Genomic DNA, 23,458 nt, shown 5'->3' with positions numbered 1-23,458 from the left:
TACAGGCCATACGTCACTATGGCAACCTACTGTAACCAGCCTCCGGTTACGGCTGCCATGACGTGTCGGACAATTCTTCAAATTCTTCTTTTTTCATCATAATTTTGTGACAAATGTTTTGATGATTTGACTTTTCTTGTATTTGGCCTTGTAATGACCATGTTCTGCCAAACTAATGTTGATTCCTTCTTCTCTTCTAGTGATGGATGTGAAGTAAACAGAATGATCAACGGTGGTCTCCATTTGGTGGACATAGTTTAATGAAATACAAACCATTGAAGTGTTTTAGGGTGATTGCTCATAATTTGGAGAAAGATGTCCTGAAAGACACAGGAACAGTCCTTCCTGAAGATGTGAGACAGGTTCTGCTCTGGCAATGTTCAAATCTAAGATAAAAACAGTTTTGTTTAGCTGTGCATGTGACTGAAATGATTTGAACTCTTCTCTTTTATGTCTTAAACTGTTTTGTAATTTCTGTCATGTCTTTGTGAAGAGCTTTGCATTGCCTTGTGTACGAATTGTGCTCTACACCATTAACCTGACACTCCACTTCATCTTGCAGCATCTGGACTCCCCGGGAACCGATGCCAGGATCCTGGTTGTGGACTTCAGCTGCTTTCAACACCATCCTCCCTGCTCTGCTCCAGGACAAACTCTCCCAGCTCAACGTGCCTGACTCCACCTGCAGGGGGAGCTCTGACTTCCTGAAGGAGGCAAGAAGAATGTCTAAGACACTCGAGACTATCAGCACAGGAGCTCCACAGCGCTGTGTACTTTCCCCACTGCTCTTCTCCCTGTAACACAAACCATCAGCCACGACTCTGTAAAACTGATCAAGTTTTACACCACCCTCATCGGGCTCATCTCGGACGAGGGATGAGTCTGTCTACAGGAGGGAGGTGGACCGGCTCTTGTCCTGGTGCAGCCGGGTAACAACCTGGAGTTCAACACCAGAAGACAGTGGAGATGATCGTGGACTTCAGGAAGGTCACAGCCCCCCTTCACTATTACAGACTCCCCCGTCACCACTGTAGATTCCTCCTGCTTTCTCGGCACCACCATCACCCAGGACCTCAAGTGGGAGCTCACCATCAGCTCCCTTAACAAGAAGGGCCAGCAGAGGATGTACTTCCTGCTGCAGCTGAGGAAAGCCAAGCTGCCAGTGTAGAGAGTGTGAGAGAGTGTGGGGGCGCCCCAGGGCACTGTCCTCGCACCCTATTCTCTTCACCCTCTACACTGCAGACCTCAGACACGACACGGACACCTGTGTCCTGCAGAAGTTCTCTGACGACTCTGCCATCATCGGACTCATCACGGACGACGATGATGCGGAGTACAGAGGACTGGCGCAGGACTTTGTGGACTGGTGTCAGCGGAACCACCTCCTCATCAACGCGGGGTAGACCAAGGAGATGGTGGTGGATTTCCGCAGACGCCACCCCACTGCCCCCTCACCAGTGAACATCCAGGGATGGGACATTGAGAGAGTGACTCATACAAGTACCTGATGTTCATCTGAACCACAAACTGGACTGGACTCATAACACAGACGCACTGTACAGCGAAGAGCCAGAGTCGGCTCTACCTCCTGAGGAGACTCAGGTCTTTTGGAGTGACAGGGCCACTCCTGAAGACCTTCTACGACTCTGTGGTGGGGCATCAGCTCCTGTAGGGTGTGGCCTGCTGGAGCAGCAGCATCACAGAGAGGGAGAGGAGGAGGCTGGACAAAGTCATCAAGAAGTCCAGCTCCGTCCGTGGGGCTGTGCTCTGGACTCGGTGCAGGAGGCGGGGGACAGAAGGGTCCTGGCTAGATTCACATCTATGCTGGACCATGAGTGTCGCCCCCCTGCAGGACACTCTGTCCGCTCTGGAGAGCAGCTTCAGTGAGAGACTGATCCACCCTCGCTGTGTGAAGGAAATGTTTCGCAGGTCTTTCCTTCCTGCTGCTGTCAGACTTTATAACAACACTGTTAGCCCTGAACATGTGCAATACGACTTAACCCTGTGAAATACCCATCATCTTCATGTGCAATTACTGTCGTACTCACACGCAATAATGTCACATTCATGTGCATATAACTGATGTAAATAAGCATAAAATAAGTAATTAGTATTATTTTGTCTTACGCTAGCTGTTTATTTTTATTTTTCCCCATCCTATTCCTTATTAAGAAATGAGAGTTCTCTAGGAGATTGTTGTTAAACTTCCTATAAGTTATCTGTCCTTTTCCTCTGTATCTACCTGCGTTGCAACAACAAAATTTCCCCATGTGTGGGACAATAAAGGAATATCTATATTATCTTGATGAAAAACACCAAGAGGAAAACACTGGAGTTCGCTCACCTGGATGAAGCGCTCAGTTAAGCAGAACGATTCACATCCAGTAGATGTTGAAACTCATTTTGCCGAGATGGAAAACCCACTGCTCATGCAAGTGACCAATGGACTTTTTTTTTTTTTAATTCTTCTTATGCTCTTTATAAATACTATATTTGACATGATTTATTTAGTAATTATTTGTACTTATGATAAAAAATGTCATCAGCATTACTGTCCTTTTTTTTGTGGCCATAGAGTGAAATGGGAGATGAGAGAAGAGGACATGCAGAAATAGTCTGTGCCAGATTCAAACTCACGACACTGCAGACGGCTGCATTAGGAGCCTGGCATATGTGCACTGTGCCTTAACCACTCAACCACCGGGCAGCACCATGCATTACTGTTCAATGCCCAGCAGAGGGCAATGGGCCCCTGACCATCTGTGCAGTCAGTGTGTGTGAGTGTGTGTGTGTGTGTGTGTTGTGTGTGTGGTGTGTGTGAGTGTGTTGTGTGTGTGTGTGTGTGTGTGTGTGTGTGTGTGTGTGTGTGTGTGTGTGTGTGTGTGTGTGTGTGTTGTGTGTGAGTGTGTGTGTGTGTGTGTGTGAGTGTGTGTGTTGTGTGTGTGTGTAGTGTGTGTGTGAGTGTGTGTGTGTGTGTGTGGTGTGTGTGTGTGTGTGTGTGTGTGTGTGTGTGCTGTGTTGTGTGTGTGTGTGTGCGTGTGTTGTGTTGTGTTGTGAGTGTGTGTGAGTGTGCGTGTGTCTGTGTGTGTGTGGCTGAACTGCACAGAACACATGGAGGAAGTCTTTCTTTGCTGATGTCCCACTTCAACCTCCATCAGAGTTGATAAGACCTTTAACTGGACATGAAGTGAGTTCTGTGAGTGAGGACAAACCACACTGAAGATCCTCTACAAAATAAAACAGAACAAAAAGTCATTTCTATTTGGCCTCGATGACCAGTGTTATTAAAGTGCACATGACCGACTTTATGTTTATCTAGTTACTTAGTTTTGATGAACAGTAACTTGTCTGTAGTAAATATGTGAGCTATAAAGCGATAAAGAGTAGAAAATGACAAAGTGGTGCTGAGTTCTGTAAAACGTGTCGATGACATTTCACACTAGGCAGACATAGAATTCCATCCTTAGAATTCAGGGCGTTTTTACATGCAAGGATCGCAATTTTAATGGAACGCATTTAACAAAATTTGGTATTTTGTCAAAAAACAGGCCCAGAAGTTTCGCCTCAGTGTATTATACCTAAACAGTTAAGGAATTAAGATAATCCTTTATTGTCCCACATGGGGAAATTTCATTGGTGCAAGGCAGGAAGATACAGAGGTAGATACAGAATTACCAAGTGTTAATCTGTTTGTACTATCTATACTTCTGTGCCTAATCTGTGTTGCAACACTGGAATCGTCCCCTATGAGAGACAAATAAAGTTATCCTATCTTATCTTAAAGCCTAAATTTCAAATCAAGAAGTACAATTGGAAAATATATTAACATAATCTTAAAATGGTCCTTGTCCTTTAGTAAAATAAGTCGTCTTGTCACACGCACTTTAAGTGTAATCCCAGTATTCAATGTGCATTTCACTTTCACGCAACAACTCACTCGCTGTCATTTTGACGCAGCTTCAAATCCACAGCGATTCATATTACCTGAATCCGTTCCACTTCCGGTGACGCTCCGCTACTTGACTTCGCGGCGTAAGCACGTTAGCTGCTCAAACAGACCCGAGGAGCCGACCACAAAGTCTTGCACCGCGAGGAGAGAACATCACACGCGCCAGTAGCACACGACAACAACAACAACAACAACAACAACAACAACAACACGGGTTTATAACTGCAACTCGCCGGCTTCACCTCGGGATTCAAACATAACGGAAGATTTTGGTCCATACAATACCGTGATTCGGGAAATGCGCGCACTCGCTGCCCACTCGCCGCCGGTCACTGACGGAGTCGCCCGATGGTGAACTTTGCCACTTGCCAACTTTTACCTCAGGGCTCTGCGGACGGTTTATACTCGCCACTTTTCCGTTTCCACACGAGGAAACAACGTACGTATCAAAAAGATGACACCAGTACGTGCTTTGCTAAAGAGTTTGTCGTGTGTTTCGCGCGTCAGGTGCACCGATGCTTCATGAGTAACGAAGGCTTCATTTGGAAAAGAAGTGCGCGACATTAACTGCACTTTTTCATCCTGTTTTTTCCTGCGTTAGAATAGTGTTTTTTGTGTTTTTTTGTGTGTTTCTTGCGTGTTTTTTGTGCGAGCGCCACGAGCCCCGCCGCTTCTCTATGACAAACCCGGGCTCGCGCCTCTTCACTTCACCATGGAAACGTACCTCTGAAGACGCCACTGCGACGGGGAAACTTTATTCGAGCGTTTCGACGGCAGCTTTTTGTCAACAAGGCGGCGTGAAGACGAGCTAACGGGCCGTGAAGCAGACGGGACCGGACAGAAGAAAAGCCCCTCCGCCTCCGCCATGGCCCCCCGCTCACGAGACGGCTGCCTCCGGTTGCTCTGGAGACGGAGCCTCCTCGTGCTCTGGCTGTGCGCGGCTCTGGGGGCGCGCGGGACGGAGGATGACGGCGCGTTCAATGCGGAAGTAAGTGTAATGACGGATTATTAAGATGTAATGTAGTTTTATAAATGATAGTTTATGAATGTGTAAAAGGGCAAGAATAAAAGAGAATTGCTTTTGATGCAACAATTTCAACCCAGATTAATTATATTCACTTATAATAATATAATAATAATTTATGTAATATTAAAGGAGACATATCATGCTACATCAACTTATCTGTGAACCTGGTGACAATGGTTTCCCCTCATTATTAGTTCTCTCAAAGTTGTATTTTTGATTGACTTGTGTATACATGTTTGAGTAATCCTGCATTGTCCTGCAAATGAGGCTTGACTGCTCAGAGAATTCACGTTTTCACCTATCCCCTATCCCCACCCACATCCCTGTACTGTACTTGCAATTATTTAGAAAAGTTAAGACTATGGGTCACACTTACATACATACATAATACTTAAAAATTAAAACACAGAAATGACAATCTGCTGCTTGTTACCACAGTGACATGTCACGATGAAGAGGCTTATCAGTTCTGACCTTTTGAACAGGAAGTCAATGGACCATTTCATTCATTATTAAGCCGTTAAGTTCCGTTTCAGTTCAATATTACAATGACGGAAATGTACAATTATGATCTACTGAAGGTTCAAAACTACTGAGTACCTGAAAAAGCATCTTACAGTATGCCTCCTTTAAAATTCAGTAACATCAGCTGTGTGTGTGTGTGTGTGTGTGTTATTATGTTGCTGTAGTCAGTATCACGACCACAAAATGACGTTAAACTGCAGTACAAAGTGAGAGCATTTCAAATACACACTGAAGGGTCACCTCAGGATAAACCAAGGTAACGCTGGTCAAATAATTAGCCACCAAACTAAGCCAATTCATTCACAAATCGGCCTGTTATTCTACGAGAAGACCAATCAGCCGCTCCAGATGCTCGCCCGCTCGTTTGCTTGGAGAGTCCATTAAGGAGATAACACTAACGGATTGTCTTATTAGCTTTGGGGAGAGTGATTAGCGGCAGCGTTTTATTTGCGTGTTTTTGTTTGCTGCGCAAGGCGAGCTGAGGCAGAGGTTACGAAATCCTCCGTCGGGTCACAACGCATTCTGCAGGGTATTAGCATAGCCGCGGTGTGTGGCCCCCGCTCGTGTGCGCTAATGGCTTTACTCTTTACAGCGCTAATGGACGGCGTCTTACTCTTGAGTGTGAGCGTTGAATGAGGCGGTGAAAACATGAAGTAGTGAGCTGGTAACTAGTAAAACGATGCTTTTAGTCATGTATAATATGATAATCAACTTTCTGACACACGTTTTTGAAGTCGGCGAATGGAAAAAGGTAATAGCGGCGAACAGGTACAAGTGTTGCATGGTAATTACAAAGTACATTAAAGTACACGGCCGCATGCATACAAACTCAATCAAAATACGCCAACATTTAGAGGTACAGGATACAGAGGTTTTTCTCAGATCACGTACAAAATACTCAAACAAGAACTCAAGTTGGGGTTTAAAGATGGCATTTTCTTAATCTGTAAGTATTTGTCTGCTTTACGTATCTGCCGATGCCATTACAGACCAATACCGGTGCAAAGACTGAAGGAAGCATTCATTTCCTTAAACGCAATTAACGTATTAGATCTGATCGGGTGGTTATATTCGTCCTTCGTGTCAAAACAGAGCAGCTTTGTATGAATAAAAGCATAAAATATTTTTTTTAGAGTTTCTGGGCCAACATTGTCTTAATACGTACATTTTACAGCCCTGACTAGAATGATACTGATACAAGAAATAGTTTTGCTTTACTACTACTACTACTACTACTACTACTTCTACTACTACTACTATTACTACTACTACTACTACTACTACTACTACTACTACTAATCACCCTATTACTGTCGTGATCACATGCAATGGTATTTATGTATTTATTTATTTATTTGTCTATGGGAGTTTTTATTTATTTATAGGAGATCTTCTACTGAAAGTGTTTTTCAGACTTCCTATAAGTGATCTGTTCTTCTGTATCTACCTCTGTATCTACCTGCGTTGCACCAATGCAATTTCCCCATGTGGGATAATAAAGGAATATCTTATCTTATCTTATATCTTATCTTATTAGAGAGGTTAATTAGCAAGGAAACAGCCTGTAAACATGCTTAATTATTAATAGGTTTACTTTTAAAAATGACTGGATGGTTTGAAAACTGGCATAAAGGCAAACTATTGGGCCAAGGTTTGTACTTGAAGCTCACTGAGATATTTACAGACATGCTTTATGCCTGTAATTATCTCAGTGAGTATCCCACAGGAAGTGATTGGACTGTAAATGAATTACAACATGCAGAAATATAAAACCTTTGCTTGGAAGATTCCACTGTGAATGTTATTTTTGTCAATTAAAAAACATATATACCTTTTATTGAGGATGAGATACTAATGTCATAGTCTTCTCCAGAGAAACATTTAACCTTTTAGATATATTGTCATCCACATAAAATAAGAGACTAAACATGAAAAAACTCTCAGATCTGATGTATCCCTTCTATTGAGTCACAAGAAGTGACCTTGCACTGGTTTACCCGCTGTGTCATTGACCTGTACAAGCTACAACGTTGACACAAAAGAAGGATTCACATAGAACTTATGTTGTTGTCCCAGTGTCAGGGAAAATCTTTGAACTAACTGAGGCCAACTGACATCGTGGTTTTAAATTGGTGGATTTAAATGACACAGCGTGATAGGATCAAGGAACAGATTTATCTCACATTTTGTACTAGGAAAGAGCCAGTGACAGTGAGCTAGTTGGTGTTTGATAAAGCCCAATATGCAACTTTATTAATGGCATTGGAAATATGCTTTGTAGTTAAAGGAGACATTATTGATTTAAAATAGACTTTTATGGCCGTGTTATAACAGTGTTCCCTCCTCATTACTTTACACAAAGTTGTATTCTGATTATTTTTCATGCATGTTTAAAGATCCTATATCATGCTATTTTTCCCGTTTCGTTGTCTACCCTAAGGTCCTAGTTGATGATAATCAGTGTTGTGCAACACTAACATAATAGTTATAAAATATCCCCCATATCTTGGACCCGCTCACAAACCCGGACATGCAAACTTAGTTTGAGACTTGCCCCCGCCCTCGCGAAGAGCGATCCGCCCCGCCCACCCTGTGATGTAGTCTCAGCGTGAGCGTGTGTCCCCTGCCCACCCTGTGATGTAGTCTCAGCGTGAGTGTGTGTCCCCCGCCCACCCTGTGATGTAGTCTCAGCGTGAGCGTGTGTCCCCTGCCCACCCTGTGATGTAGTCTCAGCGTGAGTGTGTGTCCCCCGCCCACCCTGTGATGTAGTCTCAGCGTGAGCGTGTGTCCCCTGCCCACCCTGTGATGTAGTCTCAGCGTGAGCGTGTGTCCCCCGCCCACCCTGTGATGTAGTCTCAGCGTGAGCGTGTGTCCCCCGCCCACCCTGTGATGTAGTCTCAGCGTAAGTGTGTGTCCCCCGCCCACCCTGTGATGTAGTCTCAGCGTGAGCGTGTGTCCCCCGCCCACCCTGTGATGTAGTCTCAGCGTGAGCGTGTGTCCCCCGCCCACCCTGTGATGTAGTCTCAGCGTGAGTGTGTGTCCCCTGCCCACCCTGTGATGTAGTCTCAGCGTAAGTGTGTGTCCCCCGCCCACCCTGTGATGTAGTCTCAGCGTGAGCGTGTGTCCCCCGCCCACCCTGTGATGTAGTCTCAGCGTGAGCGTGTGTCCCCTGCCCACCCTGTGATGTAGTCTCAGCGTGAGTGTGCGTCCCCCGCCCACCCTGTGATGTAGTCTCAGCGTGAGTGTGTGTCCCCCGCCCACCCTGTGATGTAGTCTCAGCGTGAGCGTGCGTCCCCCGCCCACCCTGTGATGTAGTCTCAGCGTGAGCGCGTGTCCCCTGCCCACCCTGTGATGTAGTCTCAGCGTGAGCGTGTGTCCCCCGCCCACCCTGTGATGTAGTCTCAGCGTGAGCGTGTGTCCCCTGCCCACCCTGTGATGTAGTCTCAGCGTGAGTGTGTGTCCCCCGCCCACCCTGTGATGTAGTCTCAGCGTGAGCGTGTGTCCCCTGCCCACCCTGTGATGTAGTCTCAGCGTGAGCGTGTGTCCCCTGCCCACCCTGTGATGTAGTCTCAGCGTGAGTGTGTGTCCCCCGCCCACCCTGTGATGTAGTCTCAGCGTGAGCGTGTGTCCCCCGCCCACCCTGTGATGTAGTCTCAGCGTGAGCGTGTGTCCCCCGCCCACCCTGTGATGTAGTCTCAGCGTGAGTGTGTGTCCCCTGCCCACCCTGTGATGTAGTCTCAGCGTGAGCGTGTGTCCCCCGCCCACCCTGTGATGTAGTCTCAGCGTGAGCGTGTGTCCCCTGCCCACCCTGTGATGTAGTCTCAGCGTGAGCGTGTGTCCCCCGCCCACCCTGTGATGTAGTCTCAGCGTAAGTGTGTGTCCCCCGCCCACCCTGTGATGTAGTCTCAGCGTGAGCGTGTGTCCCCCGCCCACCCTGTGATGTAGTCTCAGCGTGAGCGTGTGTCCCCCGCCCACCCTGTGATGTAGTCTCAGCGTGAGTGTGTGTCCCCTGCCCACCCTGTGATGTAGTCTCAGCGTGAGTGTGCGTCCCCCGCCCACCCTGTGATGTAGTCTCAGCGTGAGTGTGTGTCCCCCGCCCACCCTGTGATGTAGTCTCAGCGTGAGCGTGCGTCCCCCGCCCACCCTGTGATGTAGTCTCAGCGTGAGCGCGTGTCCCCTGCCCACCCTGTGATGTAGTCTCAGCGTGAGCGTGCGTCCCCCGCCCACCCTGTGATGTAGTCTCAGCGTGAGCGTGCGTCCCCCGCCCACCCTGTGATGTAGTCTCAGCGTGAGCGCGTGTCCCCTGCCCACCCTGTGATGTAGTCTCAGCGTGAGCGTGCGTCCCCTGCCCACCCTGTGATGTAGTCTCAGCGTGAGCGTGCGTCCCCTGCCCACCCTGTGATGTAGTCTCAGCGTGAGCGTGCGTCCCCTGCCCACCCTGTGATGTAGTCTCAGCGTGAGCGTGCGTCCCCCCCACCCCAAGGACGTAGCCTAGAGAGGAGATGGTGGCGGTGTAAACAGAGGAGTGCACCGCTACAGGGGGGCGTGTTACAGGTACAGAGGGCTTCCTGCAGGATGGGCTGAAACAGGGAAGTGTGCCCACAATCATGAAGATCACTAAGTGTTACAGTGAAAATCTCCCACTATCAGTTCTGCAGTTTTGAACATGAAGTCAATTGTCTCATTTCTATAATCAAGCCATTTTAAATAAATTTTGTAGTTTACAATGAACAAAAAGTGAACAAAAAATGTTTTACTTATAGTTCAAAAATACTAATTACCAAAAGCAAAATTCTTTTACATGATAATTTCTAAAACAACTTTTCTTCTCTGCCTAAAGGGGATGTCAAGATTAATCAATGATTGTCATTATTCAGGTGACAATACAATCATAGGACCTCAAAAATAATATAAAAAAAATATTTTTTATATGTCATTTCAATCCAAAATACTCTAATTAAAAGGTAAAGCGCTGTTATATCTGACATTTTTGTCACCTTAACAGAACTTGAATCACTCTGAAAGCTCATTAAGGTGATCACATCCTAGAGGACTGGTATTTATTAGACATCGTGAATGAAAGAAAATATAATTAAATCATTAAATTGTGTTGTTTTTTTGTCACAACAACCATATCACTAAAATTTGACATCAGTATGGCTTAAATTAGAATTCAAATATACACGACAAGACTTAAGTTGTAAAAAAGAAGACACAGAAAAGTTGAAGTGGGTTCTAAATCTCAGCTGTGTACAACATGTGATGGCTGAATATGACAGCTGTTCTCTAACTGGGACAGACTCACACGGCACACAACGCTGGGCCCGGCACTCCGAGGCATCTGACAAAGTACAATGGGCTCGCTTGTCTGCGAAAGGAGCGCTGGAGAGAAGAGGAAAAAAAGCCAAGGAGTTGTGAATAAGCGAGAGGAGAACACAGGAAGAAACATGATAAGCAAGGTAGCGCCGGGAGGAAGCGGAGAAGCTAAAGATAATAGTAAAAGACGAGGCGCGGCACAGTATTCACTTCTTAACTTCGTATGATGGCTTATTATAGTGTCCGTGTAATCTGCATCGTGCTGGCTCTTGGTATTTAAACTGTTGTCTCGTGGTTGGCTGTCAACAACTCGGTCAGAAGTGGAAGTATACCGAATTTCTTCCATGTTAAGCACAATTTGTTTGGCCCCAGTAAGATATAATGTAAAAAAAAAAGCCATAGGGTCAAAAATAAAACTGCTGTGTGCTGTCTGCCTCAAATTATGAAGCGTTTTACCCTCCGCAAACCAGAAAGTTTCCCTAGTGCGCGCTGTTGACATGCTAGCAGTTGTTGTTAGCATTGACGCGGCGGCACGGCACAGTATTGACTTCTTAACTTCATATGCTCGCTTATAGTGTCCGTGTAAGTAAACCAGGAAGTTTCACTAGTGCGCGCTGTTAAAATGCTAGCGGGTATTGTTAGCATTGACGCGGCGGCACGGCACAGTATTGACTTCTTAACTTCATATTCTCGCTTATAGTGTCCGTGTAATCTGCATCGTGCTGGCTCTTGGTATTCAAACTGTTGTCCCGTGGTTGGCTGTCAACAACCGAATTTTTTTCCATGTAGTACAAGTTTTTTTCCATGTAGTACAAGTACAATTTATTTAGATATAGTATAGATATAATGTAAAAGAAGCCATAGGGTCAAAAATAAAACTGCTTTGTGCTGTCTGCCTCAAATTATGAAGCGTTTTACAGGTCGCAAACCAGGAAGTTTCACTACTGTTAACATGCTAGCAGTTGTTGTTAGCATTGACGCGATGGCAAATCTCCGTTCTGGCCTCTGAAAGTCGAGAAACATGTTCAGAAAGTGAGGAATACGTTCGGATTGCTGCAAACAGTTTAAAAGGAACTGATTCCGTGTTACGTTTTTTCATACAATAAAAATGGTACAAGACCTTTTAAGACTTGATTTGTTAAATTGTGCGACAGAATCACAGTTGGATTAGTTTATTTCATCCAGTGATTCTCAAACGTTTCACATCCAAGCACCACGACATGATACATTTGTTCTTTAGCATCAAGACAAAGCCCACATTTGGACTAGGTCTAGAAGTAGAAAAACCTGGTTTATATCATGAATAAGCGAGGTATAAACAGCTAGCATAAGCGCTAAATTTATAGCATCACGAGAACAAACACATTGGCGCAAATTGACTTAAATGAAGTTTTGAACAGCTGCAATCCACCAAAAATAATTCAATTTAATTTAATTTGACTATGTTGAGAACAAAAATCCAATAAGAAAAATCAATCCCCAATAAAAATCGAATCATTTACGAGTTTATTTTGCATTGTCAGATGTGATATAGTCGGGCGATCGTTCAGATGTCTTGATAATCTACAAAGCGATTAACATCCCCCTCCCTCATTATTATTATTATTACTTCCTGCTGCGTGAACCACCTTTTACGAGCTAATCACCGCGCCGTTGAGTTATTGTTCTGCAATCAAAAAGTGAATATTATTTCCGAAACGTCTTTCTTGATCGACGCACATTAAAATCTCCCTCCGCATCTTCTCATTTCCCCCCGTCTTTTACCTTATCCAGTTGTCCCGACTTAGAGGAGGGCACGCTGGCCACGGACCAAGCCTGGGAATAAAAGCTCTGTTAGTACCTTGGCTGACATTGCAGTGGACACACACACACACACACACACACACAAACGACACTCGCGCACTTCTGGCAGCTTTTACTACTTCGTTTGTACGGCCGAGTCCACTCTTGGCAGGTACGCTCAAGGACTCTCTCTGAAAGGCTATTTAATAGACGAGCTAACGTACACACAGGCACATAACTCCTGTCCAAGTCCTAGATGTTGTTTAGTATGCGGGCGGGCTGACGAGGGAAGGGCGAGCGGCTCGTTTGGATGAAGGTTCATTCACAGCATACGCTCTCGTGTACGTATTCAGATCACCAAATGCTACATCAATCTGTATGGTTAATCTGCTATTTCATTTTTATTTTTAATACCGTATTTTCCGGAGTATAAGTCGCACCGGCCAAAAAATGCATAATAGAGAAGAAAGAAAAAAAAAACATATATAAGTCGCACCGGAGTATAAGTCGCAGCCAAAAAATGCACAATAGAGAAGAAAAAAACATATATGCACTGGAGTATAAGTCGCACCAGCCAAAAAATGCATAATAGAGAAGTAAGAAAAAAACATATATAAGTCGCACTGGAATATAAGCCGCAGCCAAAAAATGCATAATAGAGAAGAAAGAAAAAAACATACATAAGTCGCAGCCAAAAAATGCATAACAGAGAAGAAAAAAACATATGTAAGTTGCACTGTAGTATGAAATGCAGTTGCAAGTGTGAAAATAACAAATAATATCACATATAAGTCGCTCTGGAGTATAAGTATATAATTATAAACATAAATATAAGTAAAAGTAGCACCCTGGCCAAAACTTATAGTCCGGAAAATACGGTAGGGAAATGATCCTATTGATGCTATGGTGATTTCCTGATGTATTGCAATTGATTTGCCAATAAATAGAATTCACAAAACACATTTTTTAATTCATCCAGAGGCAAAATACAAGTTTATGCATGTAATGTTTGGAAAAGTTCTCCTGTCGCTATTCAAATGATCAAATTGTGATTTTGATTCGATTGTAATTAATCATGCAGCCCTACAAGCCTTACCCTTGGATAGGTATCTGTCGAAAAAATGACTATATTGTTCAATAAATTCAAAATGGAACAATCATTTTGGGGCTCAATGTTTATTTTGTGTACATTTATGCGATAAGAGTTGAGCTGTAGAGTGTAAAATAAACATCTTTGACATATTTTTAGCTACTAATCAACTTCTTAAGTGTGTGGCCTAGTTCTGTTTTATACCTGGTTTAGCGGTCATTTGGACTTGAAATAATCCTATCATAGACTTGTAGGTTTGGATCTGGTTTTCTAAATTGTACTTTTATGAGAAAATATGGCTATTTCCGGTCGCACTGTTTAAAACACATTGCTACAACAGAACAGAACATATAAACAGAACTTACCACAGAACTGACTGTATTGCAGCAGCTAAATAAAGAGCAGTTTGTTGATTATAATAAAATCAAGCTGTATATGTTTATAATGTTTATTTCGTCACATTTTAGCCCTTTTAATCTCAGGCAGAGAAGGGTCAGTGCCATGTCCTGTTCTGCCCAAACCCTCCACAAAAACAGCACCGATGCAGTCCAGACAACTAAAATGCAGTACTTTTGTGTAATACTGAAAAGTGATTTTAATACTCAGCAATTCGTCAGAAATTTTAAACAGCAAAAACAATTTTCTATCATCTGCAGTGATTTGCATATTGATTTGGCAAACAAGCCAGATGTTTTCACCACAACATCCAGTTTTGTTCACACTGGCTGGATTAGACTATTACTACAACTAGGGATGTCAAAATGAATGCTTCAACTCACACGATTAATCATGCAGCATTTACCCGATAATCAGGAATAATTATACGGCTTGTTTTGACCAAATGCACTGTTTTAGATGAGGAAGGCATGGAGAGAGTCATGCACACTTTAAATCCATCAGTCCTCACGTGGACGAGCTCAGATCACTCACCAGCTGATGTGCATCCGTGGGGAAAATAAAGTTAAAACGAGCCAACTATTACACCAAACTATTACAGAACACTGGAAGATGCCAGGGCAACCATTACAGCTCACATCTGTCAACATGAGAGCCAGCTACACCCACAAGCGGCATTAAAGGTCTTTTAACGCAACTAAACCTGTACTTTGGTCATGAATAATAGGGTATTATAAAACTATGAAAGAAACTATGCGGAAATTCAAATTAAGAACATTTTATTTATTTAAAAAATGACCTTAACATGTGGTTGATTATGATAAATAATATTTTAAATGTGTGATCAATCTTATTCGCCGTTTCAATCGATTGACAGCACTGATTAGAACATGCAGTTATTAAAAGGGGCAAGTAGAAGCTCGTAGTAGTCTGAGCTATGTTGTAATCGCCGCTCGCTGAAAGGAAAAGACTCAGAAGCAGTTTGTTTTCACGGGCTCTTAGGGAGTGGGTAAGTAAATAGAGCTCTTTATCAAGCGGAGGTTTCGATTGTAGGAGGTGGGCGTGAGCTACGGCACTAAACACAGGCTGGGACGTGCACACGCTCCGCAGCCCGAGAAGCAAAGGCGTATCTCAGACGAGCTCGGAGTAAAGTGCACGCTGCATGTGGCGCAGTCGGTATTGGATTTCTACATAACAGGTGGGATAGACTTTGCGTCATCGGGGATCGGGTCAAGTTGCACATTTTCACAAGTCTGTCAGTGGGTTTCTCCTCCCCGGCCTCCCTGAACGAGACCCAACACATGCCACGCTCAGACCGCCACACATTTTCTCATGCTTTTCAAATGCTCATCTGAGTTGTTTAGAATTCACTGCGTACAATAGTATAGATTTTTGATCTGATATGTTGATGGTTTTCTTCAAATTTTATCATTTGAATTTACTACAAACTCCTCTAACCCTGTTTTACAATAACAAACTAGGGAAGTGTAGTCACATTTTTTGCAGTACCCTCTTCGCACTTACACCCGCAAGCGGCAATAAAGGGCTTTTAACGCCACTAAATCTGTACTTTGGTCATGAATAATAGCTTCTTCTTCTTCTTCTTCTTCTTCTTCTTCTTCTTCTTCTTCTTCTTCTTCTTCTTCTTCTTCTTCTTCTTCTTCTTCTTCTTCTTCTTCTTCTTCTTCTTCTTCTTCTTCTTCTTCTTCTTCTTCTTCTTCTTCTTCTTCTTCTTCTTCTTCTTCTTCTTCTTCTTCTTCTTCGAACTGGACATGGAACTGTGTCAACTGTCAACAGACAAAGGTTTTAAGTGGGAAAAACATCCAAGCAGCTTCTTCAATTTCAGTGGAGCTGAAGATGCCACTTGGATGAGTGTCAAAACAGCTTCACGTTCGTCCAGTTGACAGAGTTCCAGCTGGTTGACCCAAAGGCCGATAGTCGCTCCACTACAAATATAATATCGATCCATCTCTAATTCCAACAGATTCAATCCCATTTGCAACTGTCTCACCTTCTAATTCCCTTTACCACAGGCCTGGCTGAGGATGTACGGGTACCTGCCCCAGGCCAGCAGGCAGATGTCCACCATGAGGTCAGCTCAAACCCTGTCCGGGGCCGTCAGTGACATGCAGAGGTTCTACGGCCTGGAGGTGACCGGCCACATGGATGACCAGACCATACTGTAAGCACAACTACACTAGAGTATATCTGTTTGTGTTGTTATTTACACTCCTGGTCATTTTGTGTTGTGTTCTGTGTTTAGTTGTTTATTAAAAAAAAAACATAAAAAATGAGTAAAAGAAGAAAAAAAAAGCTGGATTAGCTGTTAACTTGCCTATATCTAAACTTTTCAAATGGAGTTTATGAACAATTGTCTCATTAAAAAAATAATAATAAACGTCAGCTAACCATTAAATAATAATTTGTTTAAAAAAAAAAGACAATGAAAAAAAAAACATTAAATTATATGCATTTTAAATCATAGCTAGACATTTATTGCAATATTTAGTAGTATTGAATAAATTCCTTTTTTAAATATCTAAAAGCACTTTATCGGTCAAGTGTCTCTATTCTTGCTGAGGCTGTCTGTGGTGTGTTCCTCGTCCCATGATTAAAGAGAGAAAAGAAAACGTATCCCTTGGGTGGTTTATTCTTTACCACGTTCTCTGCTTCCTGTCGTTGACTTCTGTAATTCCTTCAGGGCGATGAGACGGCCTCGATGCGGCGTGCCCGACAAATTCGGAGGCCAGATCAAAACCAACGTGCGGCGGAAACGCTACGCCCTCACCGGACACAAGTGGAACAAAAGCCACCTCACATACAGGTAGATGTCACGATAACGCCCCGCTGCATCCGTCCCGCTGCATCCGTCCCGCTGCATCCGTCCCGCTTCACGCTCTTTGTTTTCTCGTTCCGGTAGCATCCAGAACTACACACCAAAGATCGGCGAATACAACTCGTTCGAGGCCATCCGGCGAGCTTTCAAAGTCTGGGAGAAGGTCACGCCTCTAACCTTCGACGAAATCCCCTACCAGGAGATCAAATACGGCCGCCGCAAGGAGCCTGACATCATGATCTTCTTTGCCTCGGGTTTCCACGGCGACAGCTCCCCTTTCGATGGAGAGGGAGGCTTCCTGGCGCACGCTTATTTCCCCGGCCCGGGAATGGGGGGAGACACTCACTTCGACTCGGACGAACCCTGGACAATAGGAAACCAAAATCTACAAGGTGAGAGCGTGTTTTTGATGTTGATGCTGCTGGATTTATGTCTGGCGCAAAATTTGAAATCAGGTATGACTCGGTTGTTATGGTGTTGTTAGGACGTCTCATCTTCCTTTGAATTCCTTCCAATTAAGTGTCTCAATCTGCACCAAAACGTTACAATTCACGTTCATTTTCAACAAGATTTAGAGCTGAAACTTGTTAATAGTAATTGTCAACTAATGTAGTGTTTGAACAATTGTTGTGTGGACTATACACAGACTCTAAAGCATGTTATTGACAGAGAGAAGATGTTTTATGACTCAGATAGAGCCGTAATTACCGTATTTTCCGCACCTTTTTTCATAGTTTTGGCCGGGGTGCGACTTATACGTATATTTATACTTATATACTTATACTCCAGAGCGACTTATATGTGATATTATTTGTTATTTTCACACTTGCAACCGCATTTCATACTCCAGTGCAACTTATATATGTTTTTTTCTTCTCTATTATACATTTTTTGGCTGGTGCGACTTATACTCCAGAAAATAGTACATCAAAATCATCTGTAAATATAAGTTTGGCTTCACTTAAGCTTTGTCAGGGACAAACTTGTAAGAATCTCATATTGATAAGCTTTTTGCAATCTAAATGATTAACTATTAATCAAAACAATAGTCACTAGTAATCGTTTAACACGGTTTAGTGACGTCTCCTCATTAGACAGCGTTTGGAAGTTGGATTTAACAATGACAATTAATATATTGACTTTTTGACATTCAGATATTCGTGCATTCCACCAGAAAGGTATTTAAAATGGGTGTTAACATCGTGATTGAGGTTTGCATTGCACAAATTTGAACGGATTGTATAATGAAACACAAGTGTATTGCAAAGAATATCAGTTTATATTATCCACGTTTGAAATATTGCACCGACGCTTTATTCTCCATTAATTTTGATCTTTATTCAGCCTTTTGATAGTTTTCCTACTACTGCATGTTCACGAGTTCAATAAAACGGCCTAGTCGCGATCCGAAAAGTCGTAAAACATCTTGAACCAACTGCATGTGTAAATAAGAGCTTAAGTGGCCTGCAGGGGAGTCTTGCTGTGCACCGATTAACCCTGCTGACCAGAGGGGTTTTTTACAACAATGCTGCTTCCTGCTCTGTAATCTGCGTGGATGGAGTGGCCCTCAGACAGCTGTGTTGTGTGCGCGGTCAGTCGAGTGGAGGATGTGTTGCAGGACACTTCACAGAGACAGTGGAATGCCCTGTAAGTGGCTCCAGCGCATTCCACTCCACAGGTTCCGCAGACCCGGCCCTTTTTTTTGTTGCCCGACAGCGTTTGAGCTGCCCAGAGGCAAAGTGCAACCAATTTACTGTCTCGCAGCTGTACCCAGACATGCCCCCGCCAATGGAACAGTGTGAAATGTCTCGATATCTCCCACACCAGGGGCCATTTAAGTCGGGGCCGTTCAAGCCGGGGCCATTAACGCTCTCGCCATTTTATTGTTGTTTTCCACCAAAGAGCATCTTGTACGAGGAGTGATACAACTGGGACCAGGCTTTGATTTGTTTTTAGTGAAGAAATTCTTGTTTCTAGTATCATCGCGATAATTAAATGTTTTTTTTTTGTTGTCTTTTTTAATTAACAACAATAAAATTATTACAAAAATGAACAAAAATACAGTCACAAACAAAATAAAAACATGCCCCACCCTCCATCTCACATTCACACACAAAAACTCACAAAAAATAAAACAAACTAAAAACACATTAAAAAGGAGAAGAAAAAACAAACTAGTATTTCAATATGTTATAGTAGGCCATATATTCACCATATATAATTAAATATATCGTCCAGGTTCCATGGCAACAGACAACTGAAGTTAAGACAGTTCACCACTCATCCATTAGCTTCTTCGCTACATTTTCTTTTGCTAAAGATACTTAATACAAAAACTCAATTTTGATTCTAAGGAAAAGGTTCTTTATCTATTTCAATACCACAATGATAAAAAGAAGACGCTCTCTCATAGTCAGAATAATAGTACTTTTTATGTTTCCTTGTAGTCTTACAGTCGTTCTGAGAAAGCTCAAGATCGTTCAGTGATTCACTTTATCATTCATTGTTCACATGAATATCTAGTTTAATATCTGATTTTTATATTTTTGACAACTCTGCTTGGAAAATGTTTGTATTATTGTCACCAAAGGAAGTTGTGAATTTGTTTTTAATTCTTTCTCTTTATCAATGCAGTGACAAAAAGGAAGGAAAGAAGTGGTGAATAGAAATGCCTGACCTCAATGTCATGTGTTAAAGAAATAATAATTACTTGAAAACCTTGTGATGCACAGTGTGATTAATCACTTCTGACGAAAACATCTTTACGACGCTTCCAATTAAAGGCCGTATTTCTCTTGACCACTGACAGAAGTGGTTTGACGTAAACATAATCATTGCTGAACAGTCTGCTGGTAGTGTAAAGCATTAGAAGTTCACTCTCTCTTTTTGTCCAGCTGAATGGTTGTCACGGCGACTTCACAGAGGCCTCTTTATTTTGTCGGTTCTATCTCGCTCCCCTTGACTTCTCCCTCTCGAGTTTTTGTTGCAACTTAGCATAGCATGAGGACATTCATGTGACTCAAATGAAAGACAGGAGGAAGTGTGTGTGTGTGTGTGTGTGTGTGTGTGTGTGCGCGCGTGATGCTTATATATCACAAGGACATTCCCAAATACCAAACCCACAGTGGGATGATGTCACTGCCAAAAATCTGACCAATCAGCACGGGGCATCGCAGAGTTCAGAGAGTAACCAGGCTTCAAAGGGGAAGTCACCAACGGCGAGGGGGGCTCACTTCCCTGATAAGAGCCACAGAAGTGAGCTGTGTGTGGTAAAGCGTCCATAAGTGGCTGACGTGGTCAGCGGGACACGTGTTGGACGGGACACTGGTTTAAGACGTGTGCTGATTATTAGATTGAGTTAAGTTATGTGACATGTGCCATGAAGGGTCTTTTTGGTTCCAATGAATAGTTACCAATGTGCTTTTTATGAAGAAAAAAAAAAGAAAATTGCAATTGTCAATGAACAAAATTCACAAACATAGGAACTTGCTATACTAATATTGCTTTGCTGAAATAAATTATAAATAATGATTCCTCTTTGTATTTAATTTATTGTAATATATTGAACAGCTTTTTTTCACAATTTTGCTTAAGATTGGAACAATTAATAGGCTAATTGTGACTAGTTCCGATTTAAAAACCAAAAAAATCATAATCGTATTTTATTTTATTGTAATCCTATCTGGACTATACAGACTCTAAAACACACAAAGACCTCAAATAAAAAAAAAACATCTGCATTATTAAATCAAAATGTAAAACAATAATTGACAATTTCTTACTTTCATCAATAGAATAATGTATTTATAAATGTTCTTTATATAAAAGCCGTCAGTCATCATTTTCCCACCTTTATTTGGTTAAAAATGTTCTACCTACAATGGAAATAATGCTTTGATTTGTAGACTAATCAAAAGACATAATGACGGGCCAGTCGACTACTAAAATAATTGTTAGTGGCAGCTCAAATATACTTCACATAAATGACTCTGTCGCCCAGTAGTGTCATCATCATAATCAATACTGCAATAATGCAAGCACAGACTCCCAAGGAAATGAGTAAATCAGCCAGGGGACTTTTCCTACATTGAGTCGAACCGAAGTCAATTTGGATAGTATATTATGAGATATTTATGCATTGATCTTACATGGAATAGACAGATGAACTTCAAAATCATTTATAGTTGGATGTTTTTTGAAAATGTTGTAATACAGAACCATATCGTACACATTGACTGAACATGTATCCTCTCTCTGATTGCAGGCAATGACCTCTTCCTCGTAGCGGTCCATGAGTTGGGCCACGCGTTAGGTTTAGAGCACTCCAACAACCCCCTGGCCATCATGGCTCCTTTCTACCAGTGGATGGAGACGGAGAACTTCCAGCTCCCTGACGACGACCGCCGCGGCATCCAGCAAATATACGGTAGCGTCGCTCTCCTCTGACCGCGGGAAAACTTTTATGACAATCGCACTATGAACACAAACTCCTCCTTTTATAGGTCAACCGGACAGCGGCCCCACACAAGCACTGCCCACCGTCACGCCTCGCCGCCCGGATCCCAGACCGCCGCAGAACCCTCCGCAGAACCCTCCGCAGAACCCCCCTCGCCACCCGGACCGGCCCAGGACCACAGACCGGCCGGACCACTACGGACCGAACATCTGCGAAGGCAACTTTGACACGGTCGCCATGCTCCGAGGGGAAATGTTTGTCTTCAAGGTCAGTGCAGCTTTTCTTTGACGTTTTTTGCACTCTCCTCGTTTGGACTTTCGACCGGCCGCTCGCCGCGTCGCGACACGTTAACCGCGTAGATAAATCGGTTACGCTTTTATGGAATTACAAGATTAATGCCACGTGCCGGCTCTGTTTTCAATCAGCTCGCGCGGACTGTAAACCAATACAGCCTGGGTTTTATGAGGCAGAACACTGGTGAAAGGGCGCGGCGCGTGATCAGGTGTTGGCCTCAGACAGCCTCTGGTCCAGCGAAACATTAACAAGGGCTGACGCTGCAGGTTTCCTGCGGTGTTCAGTTTGCTGCAGGGAAAGGAGCCAAATTAGTAAATGGTTAGACACACGGCTGAGCGATTTTACAATAAGTGTTTTTCGATTTTACTGCGTCTTATGTAGAAACAAATAAATGGGACTTTTTCAGACTCAAAAGCGATACTTATAAAACAATGAAAACACACAGAATACAAACAACACACAAATAGAAACATAATAAGATAAGAAGAACTCTTATAAACCAAAACATAAACAAAAACTCCTATAGACAGAAATATAGGCATATTAATAATAAGAAAAGGCAGACTTGCTTAAATAAACCTAAGATTTCACACAGAACATGTCAGAACTTTTACCGACATATTAAAAAACACAAAGCCAATAATTGCGATTGAATTAGTTCTTGAATTAGTTCTAAATTTGATTGATTGCCCAGCCTCAGTTATACAACAACGACACGCTCTTGTATGTGAGATGGAAATAACTGGATAGGAATTTGACTGAAAACAACGTGGAAAAAAATATGTAAATGTAAAAAAGATAGTTATTCACACTGTGTTAATATGAGAAAGAGTACTGTATTTAAGGACCTGCATGTTTTTTCTTTATATCCATAGATACTGGGATAGGCTCCTGCACTCAAACAAAACATTACTTTTGTATTCTACGTTCCATGCAGCTAACCTTTTACTCAACAAAAGGCAGGGTCAACACGTGACTGAGAGTGGAGAAAACATAATTTGAATGTAAAAAGCGTTCACACAGTGCACGCCTGGTATCTCTGAGTGTAAAGGGATGGGCCAGGCTGTTGGGTGAGTGTGAGAGCGGGGAGAGGTCAGAGGGGGCGTCTGACTCTGGCTCTGAAGAGGCTCCGAGATACGAGACACGGAACATGCGAAAGAGCCGTTTGGCATTAGTCCTGCGTCTCCAGTGTTATCGTGATATCCTGACACGTCCCGTTTCCACTGCAGGGAGCGCGCTGCGTCTGCCACTGCGGTTACAGGGAAATACTTTCTCACAAAAATAATCTTTAAAAAGTAGTAGTTTATTCTTATTTTTCATCTGATAGCTTATTGTTATTTTTATTCCATAGTAGATTTAAATTGTTTCTCTTTTTGACTTAATCATTGTTGGTTTTACGTTGCACCAAGACAAGTTCCTTTGTTTGTGAATTTTGTTTGTTGGCAATAAACCCTTTCTGATTCTGATTCTGATGTTGTGAACACTTTGCCAAATGTCTCGCCCTGTTTGTCACCACTATTTCACGTATTGTACTGCTCAATTCCAAAAAAATCTCACAAAATGCCAGTGTCCAATATTTGACTTTGCTTTTGTGGCCGATAACGAATGAATAAAATAAAACAAAGGATTCATATTTAGATTTTAAAACGTATAGCAAGGTGTACACATCTATCTTAAGTTAAATTGACGTTCATAAATTCAAAACATAAATAAAGAGTGTTTTTTTTAATCTGGAAAATACAATCATTCGTTGCATGATTGTGTTAAACATTCAGATCTTTGTTTTT

At 42.9% G+C, this 23,458-nt stretch overlaps 1 protein-coding gene across 1 annotated transcript in view; it reads left to right on the top strand.

Moving 5' to 3' along the window:
* The first annotated feature begins 4,801 nt into the window (after positions 1-4,801).
* The window catches only part of mmp15b (matrix metallopeptidase 15b), a 29,961-nt gene continuing 11,304 nt past the window's right edge, over positions 4,802-23,458 (top strand). Inside the window, exons 1-6 of the mRNA XM_072464729.1 lie at positions 4,802-4,937; positions 16,119-16,267; positions 16,787-16,909; positions 17,006-17,313; positions 21,186-21,347; positions 21,424-21,644. Of these exons, the coding sequence (XP_072320830.1) occupies positions 4,815-4,937; positions 16,119-16,267; positions 16,787-16,909; positions 17,006-17,313; positions 21,186-21,347; positions 21,424-21,644 (1,086 nt within the window). The 5' untranslated portion in view covers positions 4,802-4,814. The remainder of the gene's footprint in view (positions 4,938-16,118; positions 16,268-16,786; positions 16,910-17,005; positions 17,314-21,185; positions 21,348-21,423; positions 21,645-23,458) is intronic.

This window comes from Eucyclogobius newberryi, unplaced genomic scaffold (assembly GCF_026437365.1).
Source record: "Eucyclogobius newberryi isolate DKJ021-1_F unplaced genomic scaffold, fEucNew1.0.hap1 SCAF_5, whole genome shotgun sequence".
Classification (NCBI taxonomy): domain Eukaryota; kingdom Metazoa; phylum Chordata; class Actinopteri; order Gobiiformes; family Gobiidae; genus Eucyclogobius; species Eucyclogobius newberryi.
The sequence above is the reverse complement of the archived record's forward strand: the minus strand, read 5'-3'. Positions and strand labels throughout refer to the sequence as shown.